This window comes from Larus michahellis, chromosome 15, assembly GCF_964199755.1.
Source record: "Larus michahellis chromosome 15, bLarMic1.1, whole genome shotgun sequence".
In the NCBI taxonomy this organism is placed as follows: domain Eukaryota; kingdom Metazoa; phylum Chordata; class Aves; order Charadriiformes; family Laridae; genus Larus; species Larus michahellis.
The window spans coordinates 13,756,733-13,773,884 of record NC_133910.1 but is presented as its reverse complement, the minus strand read 5'-3'; the positions used below and the strand labels follow the sequence as shown (position 1 = coordinate 13,773,884).

Here is a 17,152-nt window from a genome sequence, read left to right as displayed (position 1 = left end):
CTTCTAGAGCTGGAGAAGGGTAGCCATTAGCATGTGGCCTGTTGGGCAGCCAGACATGAAATGTTTGTTTTCCCTTTGCACGGATGCAGCTACTGTGCTCATGTATAACCTTATCTGGGTAAGCCTTCCTGTATCAAGGAGAAAAAACAGACTATTCTGCTTTGCCTTGTTCCAGATGTGTCCACAACAGCCATCTGAGACCCCTGCATCGCTGGACCGAGGGTCTTTCCCCCTTCCTCAGCTTCGGCTTGAGCCCCGGGTACCTTTCAGACAATACCAGATGAATGACCAGGATGGGTAAGGCTGCTGTGACTGTCTCAATTGAGAGGCAGGTTCAGGGTGTGACATGAACCTTAAGCTATGCAAGAATTTGGGCCAAGGATCCAGTGGCATAGGTGAAGCTGCAGGCAGCCACAGAGGAAACTTGAGTTTTACCCGAAGAAGCAGTGCTCTAACTCCAGCAGCATTTGAAATGTTGCAGGACTGTAAGCACTGTGTGTCTGAAGAGCAGGTAGACATGAGAAGTAGTGATCCTGGACTTGAAGGGTCGCAGCTTTGATCTGTAAGCCCTAGGCAGCAGGTACCAGGTACACAAGGGAAAGAAACTTCGCTGGACAGGGAGAGAAACTTCGAGCCCTTGTATACAAATGCATGGTAGAAAAGGACTGATTTCACTGTTACAAACCCAGCTCTACGTTCTTTTCTTTACTGTTTACTGTTTCTAACCATTTCTTTGTATTTCCCTATAGAAAAGAGAACAGGCTTAACCTGTCTCGCCCAACACGTCCACTTCGGCAGCAAATAGAGAGAGCACCTCGGCCCACCATTATCAATGCAGAGAACCTAAAGGGGCTGGATGAACTAGACACTGATGCAGATGACGGGTGGGCAGGTAAAGCGCTTCTCTTCTCTACCTTCAGGCAAGAACTTAGGAGGTGAAGCAAAGTAATTACTCCTCCCTGAAGCATGAAATAGCCAGGATATTCTGGTGGCTCTGTTTCAAAGGGAGGAGAAGCAGCAAAGAGTGGTCTGTCTAGTTGTGAAATTGCTGTTGGTGTAAATGATGACACAATGGATCCTTCTGATCCTTCCATCACGCTATGCTCAAGGAACTGGATCTGAAGACTCCTAAAAGCTGAAAACACCAAACAGCAGGAGGATAGCAGTATGGCTGCTGGGACAGAGAGTTAGTCCCACCCTTGAGTCGTGGGTTCAGTATTCAATTACACAGTCTAGCTTTGTGACTGTCTCCTCATTTGCAGCCCCCATTCCCAGATTGGTTGCTGTTCCTCTTCTGGGACCAGCCCAGCTGTTCAGCATTGTGGATCCACACTACTTGCATCATTTCCAGTAGCTGTGCCGGAAGTCTGGCTTTCTAAGTAGTTTATGCCAAGCCTGTGCATTCTTTGGTTTAATGGCAGAGAGGGCATAAGCTTTAACAGGACAAGGGACCTGTTTCTTTCCTCTCATATATCCCTTCTCCAATCCTGCCTTTGTAGGCATTCATGATGAAGTGGATTACTCTGAGAAACTGAAGTTTAGTGAAGATGAGGAAGAGGAAGAAACTCTTAAAGATGGACGACAGAAGTGGTAAGAAGCATCTGTATTCACACCTACAGTTGTTTCAGTAAAAGTAAATGGTACCATGATCTTTTTAAAACTTGCTCTAAAGGTTGAGGTTTGATCCCCCTGATTCATACTGTGACTTTATTGATTCCACTGACCTTTGTTTGAGTGGGCCTCAAGGGTGTGCATGGGTCTTGAAGATGAGTGTCAGGATGCTGGGCTTTTTTCCTCCTCCTCTTTCTGTGTCTTACCTTTATCCTGCTGCACAATAGTGGTGTTAATCCTTAAGCACTTTGAGAGGAATAGTGCATTGCTTGTTCTGGTGTCTGTTTTTTCGATCTTTCTGTTATAGTCAGTTGCCTTTGTGACTTGATAAGACTGCAAGTGCCTTTTGAGTCAAGTAGCAAATGTAATAGCAAAGCTGTTTATATGACAGGAACAGCTGGGATCCCAGAAGGCAGCGACAGTTGTCCCTGAGCTCTGCAGACAGTGCAGATGTCAAACACACCGTGGAGGAAGGAAAGAATTGGGGCGACTCTGTGGGCTTGTCCCGATCAGTCCGGAAGGTGCAGGATTCACAGCAGCCACCGAGGAAGCTGAATGGCTGGAGCTCAACATCTGAATACCAGGTAGGCCGAACTCATGTGAGTGGGCTTGTGCTGCTGGATGCAATGAATCACTGTCCCCAAGAGGCCAGTTTGACATATTATTGAAAACGGGATGCTGATGAATTTCTCAATTCTTTGTTTATACCCAGCCAGAGAGAAATCCATCTGCATAGCACTCCCACTAGAGAAAAGAAATTGAATCTGGTCCAGAGCAGTGGGATTGTCAGACAGTGAGAAAATAGAGTTATTGAATCAGATAGCAATAACTCCCCACCAAAAGGGGGATTTGTGTGCGTGAGGATAGAGGGGAGGGAGTCAGGAGGGGATTTTCTCGTCGTGGGATGCAAAGTTCAAGGTACAGGAGATGTTTGGGTCATACTTATTGAGGAATGTTTTTTTCCTTTGGCAGAAGCCCACCCTGGGAAGTATTCTCAGGCAGCAGTCCCTTGAGGATAAAGAAGAAAAGGTGCCACTGAGACAGAAGTTTGTGCACTCTGAGATCTCAGAGGCTGTCGAGAGAGCCAGGAGGCGACGGGAAGAGGAAGAGCGGCGAGCCAGGGAGGAGCGTCTGGCAGCCTGCGCTGCAAAGCTGAAGCAACTTGATCAGAAATGCAAACTGGCTCAGAAAACCAGCGAGACCCAGAAACACACAGAGAATGAAGATGTGCGACCCCCAAGCACAGAGAAAAATGCTGTGCAGGAGAATGGTCATGCCTTCCGTAGAGGTACAGAAACATTGCTTGCTTCGCCTTGTAAAAGCTGCTTTTTTTGTTATTGTGCTGATCTCTTACTGGAAGTGTGGGGGAATTCCTGGGAGGGAGCGTTCAGAGGGTACTTCAGTTGCACTTGAGAGATCAGCTGCTTCACATATTCTGCAGAGTATTTTGGATTGGTGATAAAGGTTCATTCAAAAAAAAAATCCTACTAAAACAAATGTAACCATGTTACATGCTTAGTCAGTTGTGCTGGCAGAGATCTTGTTGGAACAGGTCTCTTGATCTTTTCATGATATTAAGAAAGTGCTTATGGGCCACAGATCAGAATATCAGTTACCAGTAAGTGCTAGTAGGTTTAAGGAGTAACAGGGGAAATGGACTTTTTTCCCCAGTGCTTAAGCACAAGGCTGATGGCAGAGGGGGAATCTCGGAACTTACCACTAAAACAAGGTGGACAAAGCCCTCTACAGCTGTCAAGGCAAATCAGGGAGATTGTATGTGGGATACTATATATGATTATAATAAAGTTAACCACGTAACGCAGTCAGGACATGCCCACGCCTGGGTATGTTGTGGTGTGGTGGTGCATGCACAAGCCCTGTCATGAGCAGGGCTCATCAAGGCTTATTTTCTTCTCTGCAGCAACCCCTGAGTTTCACACACAGGATGTCTCTGTTGGCTATCTGGAAGAGGAGACTCCTGCCCCAGCAGCAGCAGCCCAAAGCAGCAGTGAGGAGGAGCTCAGAGAAGCTCCCTCTCCGGCACAGGAATTCAACAAATACCAGAAGTCTCTTCCCCCACGATTCCAGAGGCAGCAGCAGCAACAGCAGCAGGTAATAGGTGTGACATTCCCACCCCTCTTCCTTTGGACCCCCACCAACCTGTTGTGTTTGCTTGGTTCTCAACACCATCAGCACTGACCAACTGTTTTTGGACTGGGGGGTCGTAAATGGGGGTTTTACTCTGGCCTTTTTCAGTACATTTGATCACACGTGTATCCTGTCTGACAGGTGTAAAAGGGCTCTATATATGTTTCATGAATTTTACGTCCACCCTGTGATGCTGGAGCTATTGTGGTTAGGGCTTTCTGTGGCTGAGGAGAGGCGTGGGCAGGCCAGGTTTGTCACTTGCCTGGGAGAAAAATAGACACAGCTGTCAGAAATGTTGACTTGTCTTGTACAGTTGTCTGAGTGTCTCCTGATAATGTGAAATCTTAGGACTATGTAGTTTGTAGCAGAGCTCTGTTTTGCAAATGTGTGTATGCAGGAGAAGCTGGGGATATTCTCCTTCCCACGTCCAAAGTCAAGACAGCAGTTGTGGCTACCTTGGTACTTGCTGTAGGCCTGATCTAGTGAAGTCTCTGATGCCTTTGGCTGGCACTGAACCTGGTGAACATCTGTTCTGATTCCCTGGCACAGGATGAGAGAGACACTGTTCTTCAGCGCTGCTGCAGTGACAGGGAGATGAATATACAGGCCAAGGGAAAGGAAAGCCTTTGGGGACCAGCTGCTTCCATTTTACTTTGCACTTGCTGTGCCCTTACCCTGTTAGGTGCGGGCAGCTGTTTGCTTGCCAGGGGCAAACTATGCTTAGGTTGGCAGGTGGTAGGACTCTGCTTCTGGACTGAACGTGAGGGTTGTGAAGCAGCACCCTTCTCGTTCCACCTCCTGCCTTTGTTGAGTGGTTGTCTCCTACATCTGCTCTTATCTTCTGCCTAGCCACGTTTTCCTCTGTGAGGCTCTTCCAAATCATTACTCTCTTTGCATCATAAATGTTTGGTCTTCACTGTTTCATTTTTGTTTTATTGAAAACTCTCTTCTGGGGTTTTGAGAGACCAGCCTGAACTGCTTTATGTGTCTTGCATCTTGCTCAGCTTTACAGTGCTGTATGCCCTATGCGCTGTTCAGCTCTTCTTCTAGATGCAATGGGCCTCCTTAGGGCAGCAGAGTCAAACCAAAGGGCAGAATATTCAGGCTGGAGATAATGCAAAGTTAATTGCCATTCTTCATAGAATAACCAGTTGAAATGTGATATAATCAACGATGCTGCAAACCTTAGTGAAGAGCTCACATTTGGCTTTTGCTTGGAAGCTCAGTAATTGCTCTTTTATGAATGTTGCCCTGTGCTTGTTACTGGGCAGTTGACATTTTCATGATTCAAATGTACAGCAGCAAACGCTGCTAATGTTACTCTTTAAAAGAGATGCTCTTAAACTAAAAAGAATTGGATGCCTTTGCTGTCATGCTAATAATACTGCAGGTCATTGCTACTGGAAGAACATGAAATTTTCATTTTAATTTCTCTTATCCACTGTGTCATTAGTATGTATGAGGCAGTTTGTATTTTGGGTGACTTGTATTGCTGCTTTGGTGGCAATGGTTCCATGAAAATAACAAAATAATAGTGTTGGTACCATTAATGAAATATTTTCTCCAAGGTACTGGAGCACTAGATAACTCTGATATAATCTTTGCATTTATCTGAGTTTCTGTCTTGCCATAATGATGCATCAGGCCCAGATTTAAGGGTGTCTCTCTTGGTCTGCGGTAGGGGATTGTCTTTTTTTATAAACAGTTACAGCATCTGACACCATTATAAGCTTAGTAAGAAAATGTGGTGGAAAATTTGACAGGTAAATAGACATATTTCATGTTAATTGGAGCTGTTTACCTTTTGAAAGCTTTCTTTGATACACAAAGTTCCCTTCAAATATAGGTTCTTCTTGGACCTTTGGCAAAAGTTAAATGTCAAATCAGATTAACATCATGACAGTCTTCAGCTAAAGGAAGGTGGACTGGCCACATGGAGATGGGAAACAATGCGAGGGTGTCACCCATCTCTAGAGGATGCGCAGAAAATACTATAAAATATTAATAGCTCTCTGTTCTTATCTAATTGTTCAGCTAACAGGAGTAGAACGAATATATGCGCACTAAATAACTTATAATTGCATTTCTTCCAAATAAGAACATCTTCTAAAGTATTTGGTTCCAATTAGGAAATTTGTTTGACTGGAAAACCGTCCTGGATCTTATAGAAGTGTTGAGAAAATGCAAACTCCAGTCTTGAAGGTGATCCCTTGCATATGGCCGTGTAGCGTGGCCCATACTGGTGTGAGATTCTGGCTGCACTTCTGCCTGCAACTTATTCTGGCTGTTCTGGGTATTTAGAGATAAGAACAACTGCCATGTTCCCAGTTGGTGGCGAATTTCCCTTATCCACTCTACCCACCCATCTGATCTGTTTCTGAGCCTCTAACACATAGAATGTGTTCCCCTTCGGCTGGCCAGTTTGCAAATGGCATTCCTGGCACCGTGACCATTTGTGTCAAATGGCCCATCCCTCTTCCCTGCAGGAGCAGCTGTACAAGATGCAGCACTGGCAGCAGCAGCAAGTCTATCCTCCCCCATCCCATTCCCATCCCCAACGGACGTTCTACCCGCCGCACCCCCAGATGCTTGGCTTTGATCCTCGATGGATGATGATGCCCTCTTATATGGACCCTCGCATGGCCCAGAGTCGTGCCCCTGTGGATTTCTACCCTTCAGCCCTTCACCCTTCAGGTAAGGTGTTTTCAGTGTTTCCCTTTGCCGTGGCTGTTCGGTTGGTCCGTGTCTGTAAAGTTGCAGTGCTTTACCCATCTTACCTCTGTCCAGACTTTGCATCTTGGCTGGCTGTGACTGACCTTTTCTAGGGATGAGGAGGAGTCAGTTGTAGTGAGGGCTGGTGAGGGAACAAAGGAGGCTGGGAGGGAAGACACCTGCCTGTTGCTGCCCTGCCCTGCAATGGGAGATCTTCCCTAACAGCTTTGGAGCCTTAGTTGGGTGTAAAAGCAGATTTTGCCCTTTGGAGGAGAAGGATCAGTTTGGGGGTTGCTGTAATCATGTGAAATCTTAATAGACCCCCTTCAAGAAACATGATGGAAAAATGCTGTAGTTCCTGAGCTGTGTGCTCCTAGCACCTTCCTGCCTTGTTTCTGATCTTCAGAGGTGTGAATATAAACATCAGGATGTATAAATCTTTCCCTTGAGTTTGTAGTTCGTTTTCACACACCTGCTTGCTTCCAAGCCAGTGATGGTGTGTAGCGTTCTGTGTAGGCTGGGCTCTGAAAGCTGTGTCACCTTCTGTATTACTCCAGGTGTATTTCCCAGATGTATATTTCCCAAACAGTCTCCCCTCTACCAGAAAGGTTTCCATGGCTGCAGTTGCCTGCTGCCCTGGAAGGAAGGGGGGGTCAAGCTAGCAGCAGGTTGCTAATTCTTCTTGGCTGCGAGATCCTAGTGTTAATGATATGAATTCTTTTGTGACCAGGAATTATGAAGCCCATGATTCAGCAGGACTCCATTGGAGGAAGCAGTTGTCGGTCTGAAGATCAGAACTGTCAGGCAGGGCAGGTGGAAAGGAAAAGTGCTCCCTTGGACCCTGTGCCAGTGTGGGGCCAGGAGAGCTACACATCTCTGCAGAGCAAAGGGTACTCCCTGTCACATCAAAAACAGGCTGACATGACCATGGAGGGGCTGCATGCCAGGTGAGTGCAGAACTCCCCTGTCCTCATGCTGCAATGGGAGGTGCTGCCATAAGTCATCTCCTACTGAAAAGCAGGTGTAGAGTTGACCCGAAAGATACCTCTGAACAGGCCGAGTACTGATCTGGTAGCACCCTTAACACTCTTGAGTGTTTAAGTTGTGGAGGTGCTTATGGACTGAGCTATTCAGAGTTTTTCTATCTGATGCCAGTCAAGGTTGACCAGCTTGGAGCCTGTTCGGTAGGAGAGGCACTTGTCACCTACGTGGGTAGGTACAAAAAACGACGAGTCAAAAATTCTGATACTTTCTAGTTTGTCTCCTAATTTTTTGGGACTTCCTGAAATCAGTTCCTTGTTTTCAGATCTCCACATATGTTGGAGGCTGAATCTCCCTTTATTTCTTAAGTTTGCTGCCCATCATAGGAACTGCTTTCTTTATCATCCATTGATTTGACAAAGAAGGCAGTACGGCCTGGGGCCACAGCAGATCTGCCCAGCATTCAGGTATTTATAGGCTCATTCCTCATGATTTAGAACAAACTCCAGTTTATTTATTTGTTTCCACCTCTTGTGCCCAGCATGAGGCCTTGGAGTTGTGCTGTCCTCTGTGTTAGCTGACTTTCTTTTGTTTGTTTTTTCCTTCCTTCTCAGGAATGACAGTTACTCTCCTTCTTCTGGAAGGCCAGAGGGTCTGAGCACCCAGCGAGATCTCTTTGAGGAGAGAGGGGAGGAGTACTTGAGTGCTTTTGACAAGAAGGCCCAAGCAGACTTTGACAGCTGCCTGTCGTCTCAGAGGATAGGCCAAGATCTCCTGTTTCAGCATCAGGAGACCGTGCAGGAAACTTCTACTTCTGGCAACCGCCATGCAAACTTGAGGTGTTCACCTCTGGAGCCTGATTTTATCCAAGCAGAGAAGAAGCCTGAATATAATGGTTGGGATATCAGCCACCATCAGAAACCTGCAGAGACTGCAGCAGAGGTTGCTGAAGAAGTGCCCAGGGATGAGCAGTCATTCAATGCTGACCCGTGGAAGAAAGAAGGAGCCAATACCAAACAGCCGGCTGAAGAGACAACGGAGTGGGCTCCTGAGAACCGGAACACCAGTGGTCAGCACCAGGAGCAAATGGGGAGGACACGGCGGTCAGGCCCAATAAAAAAACCAGTTCTGAAAGCCCTCAAGGTGGAAGAGAAGGAGAAGGAGATCGAGAAGGTTAAACTGGAGGGCGAGGACACCTCGCGCCCACTGAAGGAGAAGGCGGCTGTTCAGAAAGTAGAAAATGAGTCAGATGATTCTACAGCCTTACTGAACTCCACACGCTATCTGCTGGATGACAAAGGTTCTTCCCAAGCCAGCCTTGCCCGAGAGGCTGAGAAATCTCAAGAGGAAGAGGAGGAAGAGGAGGAGGAAGAGAAGCCAGAAAGAACCTGGGAGAACAAGCTATGCAGAGAGTCTGGTGATCTACCTCCCACGAAAAGAAACAACTGGATCTTCATTGATGAGGAACAAGCCTTTGGTGGGAGAGGTCAGGGGCGTGGGCGAGGGAGAGGCTTCAGAGAGTTTACTTTCAGAGGCCGAGGCACTGTTGTGGGCAGCCGGGGAGTCTATAACAACCAGCGGAGTAGCCGAGGGCGAGGGCTTCGGGAGTTCAACCAGGCAGAGGACTTCCCCAGAGGCAAACCAAGGCGCCGGATTGCAAGTGAGACACACAGTGAAGGGTCAGAATACGAGGAGCTCCCCAAGCGTCGCCGGCAGAGAGGATCAGAGAACAGCAATGAAGGCTCTGTGCTGGACAGGGAGGACAGTGATTTGAAAAAGGGAGACTTCAAAGAATCTTGGAGGTCCAACAAAATCTATTCAGATGATCACACTAGTCTGGATCCTAAGATGAGGGCCCCGAGAGCTTTTGGGAGATCACTGCCACCAAGACTGAGCAACTCTGGCTATGGGCGAAGGGGTTTCATGGGTAAGGAGCCCACCCAGTGGCAAGGCAGGAGTGGGGGAGCAGGGTGGCAGGAGTACAGCCACACCTCTCCATCGGACACTTTTGGGAGCAGGCAACAGTCCGACAGGGAGTACATTCAGGATTCTTATAAACACGTGGATTCCTTCTCTAGCCGGGTTTTTGATGAGAGCCATCTGGATGACAAAAGGCACTTTTTCCAGGAAGATTACTCTGCGGATCAGGAGAACATAGAAAACAGGCCATTCAGGAGAAGGCGTCCTCCCCGCCAGGACAAACCACCAAGATTCAGGCGCCTCAGGCAAGAGAGGGAATCAGTCGGCCAGTGGAACCCTGAGGAGGGAGTCCCCAACGTGCTGCCCAGCCAGTGGCCTGGAAGACCCAAGCTGACCACCCCAGAGAAGAGCAGCATCTCGGGCAGACGGTCTCCTGAGCTGTCCTACCAGAACTCATCCGACCACGCCAATGAGGAGTGGGAGACAGCATCTGAAAGCAGCGACTTCAGCGAGCGGCGGGAGAGGCGAGATGGAGTTGCAGAGAGCGAAGGCCAGCTAGAGAGTGGCCTCGGGAACGGAAGCCTGGGAGAGAAGAGGGAGCTAGCAAAGAGGAGCTTCTCAAGCCAAAGGCCGATTGTTGACAGGCAGAGCCGCAAGACCGAGCCAACAGGGTTTGTGGAGCAGTCCGTCAGGACTGGTGTAGGAGCAGCTTCCAGATACGACAGCCAGCAGAACGGGACACTGATTAAAAGCAAAAGGTAGAGTTGCATTCTGATGTACAGATACCTCATCTGATATCGGAGGATTGCAGAAGGGCTGGGCTGTGGGTGAGGAGCTGTTGGCTGTGTTTCTTTTTATGTAGTGCGGGTGACTTCCAGCACTGTTAATCCAGCCGTATGACACCCAAGGGCTTCATCGTTGTCAGTTTTACAAACAAGTGATGCCTTTGCTTCAGTGCTGGGAATTCAGGTTTATGGAAGTTGCTGAGACACTGTGGGCTTGACGTGTGCTGCTCTTGTCGACATAAGTTTTGTGCCAAGGCAACTCTCTACTCTCTTGACTGCCTCTCACTAGAGGCATGAAAGATAAGGACCAGGATTTCCTTTGTTTACTCTAAAGCTGTTGTGTCCTTCCACTGCTATCATGGGTCCCTAGTGGAGTGTAGCAGCGCACAGAAGTGAGGGCTGGGTTTTCCTGGGATGAGTTGCTGTGAGCTGTGCAGACTGAGCATCACTATCCTGGATTCCTAGTAGCGTGTTTCTGGCATGAGTGCAGTGTGTGACATTGCCAGCCCTAGCTTTGCCTGAGCAAATATTTTCTTAGACCTTAGTGGAGACCAGTGATAGACGGCAAGCAGTGCTGTGTGTTCCTAGCCTGGTAGGAGGAGTTCCTCCTCAGAGTATTTTAAAACAGCTGTGACACCAGGGATTTAAGTGTTTCCTTGCAAGTGTCTTGTGAAGAATCTGATGATCAACAGGGTGCTGGGTTAGGTGGGCCTTGGTTCTGGGCCAGTTTGACAGCTTCCTTGTTATCCTCTAACAGGCAAAGAAGAAAAAAGGGTCTTTTTGTATTGGGTTTAAAGCACTGAGAAATAGCCAACTTGTTCGGTTTTTTTTTCTGTCCTCTTATGACCCATGTCCCCCAATTCCTTGATGTAGTAAGTAGTAGTAGTTTATGTGGAATTAAAGGAGAGGAGAGCTGATGTATGGAAAGATGCATGCAGGTAGAAAGGGAAAGTAAAGGAAGGGGGAAGCTTCCCCCCGCAACCTGTCTGTCTTGTGAGTTGCATGCTGGGGAGCTATTGGTGGATGGTGGTCAAAGGAGCAAAAAAACCACGGGAGAAACAAAATAGAACTCTTTTTATTTTCTCAATGTCGTCAGGCTCTCGCCGTCTCCTTTCCCCTCACCTGGCGCTTGTGAATAAATGCGTGTTAATTGCAAGGAGGGGCAGGGGATCTGTTAGAGCAGAGTCATAGGAGGGTAGGAGACACTGTATAGAAGCACAGAGCTCTCCCTGTGGGGACAAGCTAGGGTAATATATTGTTGCGGGGGCAGCATGTTGGTTGACTCATGAGTACAGGTATTGTTCTGTTTCCATCCCACTTGCCCAGTAACATCCTTGTAATGGGTTTTGTGCTCAGAATTTAATGTCTGCTTCAGTTGAGCAAAAGCTAGGGAAGGATGAGATGTGATTAGAAACCTGGCAAAGAAAACACAGCCCATATGTTTTCTTCTTGCTACTTTTACTCATCTTCTAGTGACAAATCTAATTCCTTTCCCTTCTTTCCTCGTAGATCTCCAGAAGAAGGAGGGGGCCTTGGCAACGCCAGTGGTGGGAGCAGCCACTCCATTTACAGCTTGGATAGGGCTTCCCATGGCAACTCGGAGAGTGCTGAGGGGCCAGGTAAAAAGACAGAGAAGGAGCCCAAATCCACTGCGCAGAGAGCAAGCGAGAAGGGAGAGGCCTTGTCACAGTTTGAACTGAGCTACGGAAGTGAGTGCCTTAGTTCATTTGTTTTTTAAAAGGGATAGTACATTGTGACAACTTCGAGCAAGGCTCATTCAATCCAGTATAATGTTAACTATCAGGTTAGATTATTTTCCATTTCCCACACAAGCAAGAAACTGAAGTGTATCTAAACAGGGAAGACAAAGATGGCTTTAAATTTTAAATGCAAACTATCAGCCAGATCTGGCAGTCTCTCTAATGTCTCTTCTATAGAAAATTTGGTTTTAGGGAGAAAGTAAGATTTTTCCATATTTCTGAAGTGTTAAATTTCAAGCCCAAAATACCTTATGTGGCACAAAGGAAGTTGAAAGAGCATCCGGAGTGGTGAATTTGAGCCTGAGCTCATGGCAAGAAGGCAAGAAATGAGTCTGAAACCGCTGGCATTAGGCCAGCTCAGCTTTTTGACATTTGTAGGACTGAGGTTTTACATCCAGAGGTGATGGGTATGTTTTCAAAAGTACTTGTACCTGCTTTGTCCTTAGTAGTAGCATTTGGAAAGGTGTGAGGTTTGTTTCAACTGATACTATACCCAAAGTTACCCGAGTTACCACACAGCTCATGTTCCTAAGCTCTCCCAGCTGGAGCATGCTTATATTGAGGCAGAGGAGAGCAAAGCTCTGCAGGATAAAGTGACTGGTACATGTCAACAGACTACCCTGGCTTAGTTTTCAAAGCTTAGGTGCAGTGCTGCCGGCTGAACTGGTTTGCCTGTAGCATGGATCCCATTTGGAATGCATTCTTTAAATTAGTGCAATTATAAAGCTTTATATGCGTTCACATATGCACAGTTTCTTCCTGGTATATGCTTTGTTCAGGTACCATCATCGATAATCGGGTGTCGAACACAGCGGAAGAGAATGAAGTAGGTTCTTTGGCAGGTGAAGGCTTCATTGAGGTTCTTACTAAAAAGCAGCGTCGTCTGCTGGAAGAGGAGCGAAGGAAGAAGGAACAGGCTGCTCAGGTGAGGAGTGGGAGGCAGAAAAATCTTAACATGATAAGCTATTTGGAGTGCAGCCAGAGGAACAGGCCCCCAGAAGTGGATAATCAGAAAAACATGCAGTTGGCCAAAGCAGGATAAATCCTGTATTACGCCCAGGAAACACATTTTGGCTTTGATGGGCAGGGGCCATTGGTTTGAAAAGGATGGATGGTTAAATTTCTGACTGTTCTTGTTTTCTAGCAGAATTGTTACTTGTGAGTTAAGGAGGGTTTTCTAAAGCAATCCTCATCCAAAGCAACTGGGCTCGCTAAGCCAAGTGGTTGGCTGTAGTTGGTGGGATATTGGGCAGCGTGAGCAGTGGAGGACCTCTGTGCCCTTGCTGTGTCAACAACGGGTTATTGGTAGAGCAGGGTGTGGTAGCTTCCTTGCCGGAGGTGTCATGTTTGTGTCTGGGCACCTGACCAGAAAGCATTTAACAAACTGGAAGAAGCGCTGACAATTTAATGTTCGTAACAGGATAAAGGAGTTGATTTACAAGAAAAGATTTAAGACTGCAGTGTCGATAGCTTAGTTAAGTAATGTTTAAGAAGGGTGCATTTATCTACACATATTGGGAAGACTGCAAATTCTAGGGGGATACGAGAATATTTTGACGTGAAGGGAGACTTAGTGAAATCTGGAGGACTAAATGCAAATGAAAAGCTTTGTTTGGAAATGCTTCCTGACAAGGAGAGCTTGTGGTTGGTTCAGAGAGTCTCACAAGCAAAGTTATAAAAGCCTGGTTGCTTGGCATATTTAAAATTCAGCTGAAGACAATGTGAGAACGTGCAGTGGGAAAGGTCTTGCAGTTGCAGGTATGTGCTTCTCTTTCTGTTCAGATCTTGGCTCTGTGAAAGAGCCATCTCTGTATTGTGAAATTATTAATTGATTTTGCTGTAGCTGGAGTAAAAGAGAGGAATTAAGCAGAGCAAGTCTGTTGTAGTGTTAATTTTGCTTTGCTTTGTATCCTATCCTCTCAACTCCCCAAAAGACAAAAACCTGATGCTGCTGAAGGCAGCTTTTTTCACTGACTGGGGGAATCTCCCTGTAGCCACAGGGTCCATTAAAAAAAAAAAGACCGGGGGGGCAGTCGGAATTACTTTGTATGGTTCTGTTACATGAGTTAGGGGCTTCTCACATTACACCATGTAGAAATCCAGTGTTTGAACTTGCCAGGAACAGGCCGTGTTACCCCAGTGCAGTGACAGGTCTTACAGCCTGTGCCTTTTCTCTCTCAGGCACCAGCTAAGGCCCGTGTCCTTCAGTCTCGCATTCCTCCTCGATTTGCTAAGAAGCAGAACGGCTTGTGCTTGGAGCAAAGTGATGTAACAGTGTCTGGAAACAGCCTGGGCACAGAGATCTGGGAGAGCAACAGTCCAGGTGAGTTTGGGTCTGTCTGTTCCGAAGTGTTTTGCAGAGCTAGGGAATCCTCTGGTGTGTGCAGGAAGGACAGGGTGTCCGTGCTTAAGAGGAGACAACCTTCTCTTGGTTGATGCTGTAAGTGGGAGGGGAGCTAGCAGGCATCTGGAGTAACATCTGTTCAAAGCTACACTGTTCAATCAGCCGCCTCCTGTTGTTGACCATGTCAGTCTCCTAATCTATTTCTTGAGTCTTTGTGTAACATTGAGATCCTACTGTATAGCATTTTCTAGCCTGTTGGGCTGGATCTACTTCAGCCATTTTCTTATTTTGCCTTCCTCTGTTTTCTCATCGTCTAGCACTGAATAGCTAGTACTTCCCTCATTTCTATCTCTGCCCTTTCTTTCTCCTGTTGTTTTCATGTTCCCAAAGAAATCTCTTCGCTGCTCTCTATTCTCGCTCTCCATACCCTGTGTTCTCTCTGTTGTATCGTGTCTCAGCTGATTAGGCAACACTAGCTTTCTGCAATGGTGAAAATGTCCTATCTCAAGTCTAGAAATGGAAAGTTAATAGTGTAACATGCACAGCATACAAGATGTGCTCACAGTTGTGTTCTAAGCACCCTGCTCTCTGTTGTCTTCCAGCTCTTTCCGTTCAGTCTCCTGGCAGTGACTCCTGGAGCAAGCCTGTAAATACCTTCAATGGTACTGAATCTAGCACCACTGAGGTAAGTGGCACCCAGTATGCCATTTCAGGTATTGTGTGTATAAAATATTAACATAGGTGGCTTATGCTTCTCATTGCTCCATCTGTGCCTAGCGACTCTCAGCTCTGCTTGTGCAATTTTAAACTGTCTCTTTGCAATTCTGATCTTTTAGCTTGATGCTGCTCAAATCTTGACCTAGGGAGCCAAGCGCTGCTTGGTGTTACATGTGGGTATAAATCTGGAGTAACTGTCTGCTAGAGCTATTCCAGGGTTATGCTCCGACCTGGACGCAGAGTGTGGTTGAGGATGGTGGAATCCCATAGGTCATGTTTGTGTGCCTGATGCCTGTGAGCAGTGTGTAGCTGTAGCCTTAATGCAGGGAGGGCGGAGGAGGTTCCTGAATGCTTCACCTCTGGGGACCAGCATTCAAATCTGGTTTGGGTCACAAGTGAAATGAGGTTGGCAATCTCAGCCTGGTTGCTGTGTGGGACACTTTTTCCTTATTCTAAAGCCATGGTGTGGTTGGTGCACTGGTTAACCTGTCTCAGAGTTGTGTAGAGCTGAAGCAGCAGCCCAGGGATGCTGCAGGTCAGGCCCAACTCCTTTGCAGTTAACCAAGAATGCGATTTGAAAAGGGGACATGGTCTTGCTGTTTTCTGGGATTTTTTTTCCTCCTTTGTGGAGCTGGGTCGGAGTCCGGGGCTTTAACACATTTCGTGCTTTGCATAGCAGGGTTTTAAAGGCAGCCAGGGGGATAGTGGCATTGACTTGAGCGCGGAGTCTCGGGAATCCTCCGCTACCTCCTCTCAGCGCAGTTCTCCATATGGCACCCTCAAACCAGAGGAGATGAATGGGGCTGGCCTGGTCGACCCAAAGCCTGACTGCCAGAAGGAGCAAGTGCAGAAGCAATCTGATAAAAAGGTAATCTGGATTTGCAGCCAAGCCAGAGCACATAGTGAGAGATCTTGTGAAGTGGTTGTGCTGTTCTTGATAGCGTTTTTAAGGCTTGAGATTGGGTTATTCAGTCTTTGTGTCTCAGCCTCTCTGCTTTCCTGTTAAGGATTCAGATCAAGGCTCAGGACAGAACAAGGAACACAAGCCTGGACCAATCGGCAACGAACGCTCCCTGAAAAACAGAAAGGGTTCGGAGGGAACGGAACGGCTGGAAGGGAATATTCCCCCTGTTAACGGGGTGGAAATTCACGTGGATTCTGTACTTCCTGTGCCACCCATTGAATTTGGAGTAAATCCTAAAGTGAGGATTGAATTTAATTTTATCTTCTTGGTGATTTGAGCTTGTTGAGATATGAAAGGTGGGTTGAGGCAGAAGGATTATTTAGAGGAAGCTTCCGGCTGTAGATTTGCCTTAGATTTTGTTACTGACACAAACCGGGTACTCAAGATGTCTTGGCAAATGTGTAATATCCTTTTGGAAATATTATCCTAGGGACCAGCTGGGGTGGTAACAGAGGTGAGGGACAAAAATATGGCCATCTAAGCCTTTGTGTGCCTCTGGGGTTTGCCTGCTGCTGCGTGCTGAGAAGTGTCTTTTTGTTCTTTTCAGCAAGGCTTACTGGAGGACAATCTTTAGTTTCTAGTGTCATGATTCAGGCTAAAGTCATTAACCATGAGAAGCAGACGGGTGGCCCTTGGCCCTGGATTTGAATTTTGTGTGTTTTGATTTTTCAGGACTCTGACTTCAGCTTGCCACCTGGTTCTGCCTCTGGCACTGCAGCTAACCCAGTCACCAAATTGCAGGATGCCTTGGCCAGTAATGTAAGTATTTATTGTTTTTGTTGTTTTGTTGGCATTGATTAATTGGAAATGCTCCTTAGTTAAACCTCAGATGCTTCCAAAGAGAGCAAGCATATTTCTTTGCAGTTGACTTCACACTTAAAGCTTAGGCAGCACATGTGACTGAAATCCATAATGGAAATCTGTGCCCTCAAGGTACCTTGATGGAATGAGCATCACTAGCTCAGAAATGACATGGGGACTAGCTCCATTATCATTCAGTGACCTGTGTAAACCAAGAGGTATTGCAGATCTCCGAGATCACCATTCTCCTCCTGTGAGACACGAAAGAGTACTGGTAATGGACATGATGCAAATAGTGGTGTGTTTGGGCCCAGACTGATGGCTTCCTCAGAAGGTCTCATCTGCCACAGCAAGGCAGAGAACTTGTTAGTCAGGTCCTTTGGGAGGTTTCCTAGCTTCTTCCAGCCAT

At 46.9% G+C, this 17,152-nt stretch overlaps 1 protein-coding gene across 10 annotated transcripts in view; it reads left to right on the top strand.

The window, feature by feature from the left end:
* PRRC2B (proline rich coiled-coil 2B) overlaps nucleotides 1-17,152 on the top strand; it is a 51,583-nt gene that overhangs the window by 22,330 nt on the left and 12,101 nt on the right. For 7 of the 10 annotated variants that reach the window (XR_012590029.1, XR_012590028.1, XM_074608664.1 and 4 more), the window contains exons 8-23: nucleotides 176-297; nucleotides 750-892; nucleotides 1,500-1,590; nucleotides 2,003-2,195; nucleotides 2,584-2,899; nucleotides 3,533-3,723; nucleotides 6,246-6,453; nucleotides 7,202-7,418; nucleotides 8,067-10,130; nucleotides 11,667-11,866; nucleotides 12,697-12,842; nucleotides 14,099-14,240; nucleotides 14,864-14,946; nucleotides 15,655-15,846; nucleotides 15,986-16,180; nucleotides 16,615-16,701. Coding sequence is in view for 8 of the 10 variants with exons in the window: in XM_074608664.1 (XP_074464765.1) it covers nucleotides 176-297; nucleotides 750-892; nucleotides 1,500-1,590; nucleotides 2,003-2,195; nucleotides 2,584-2,899; nucleotides 3,533-3,723; nucleotides 6,246-6,453; nucleotides 7,202-7,418; nucleotides 8,067-10,130; nucleotides 11,667-11,866; nucleotides 12,697-12,842; nucleotides 14,099-14,240; nucleotides 14,864-14,946; nucleotides 15,655-15,846; nucleotides 15,986-16,180; nucleotides 16,615-16,701 (4,590 nt within the window). In the remaining 2 variants the exon portion in view is untranslated. The remainder of the gene's footprint in view (nucleotides 1-175; nucleotides 298-749; nucleotides 893-1,499; nucleotides 1,591-2,002; nucleotides 2,196-2,583; nucleotides 2,900-3,532; nucleotides 3,724-6,245; nucleotides 6,454-7,201; nucleotides 7,419-8,066; nucleotides 10,131-11,666; nucleotides 11,867-12,696; nucleotides 12,843-14,098; nucleotides 14,241-14,863; nucleotides 14,947-15,654; nucleotides 15,847-15,985; nucleotides 16,181-16,614; nucleotides 16,702-17,152) is intronic. The other 3 variants (XM_074608670.1, XM_074608668.1, XM_074608672.1) reach the window with 2 other exon arrangements.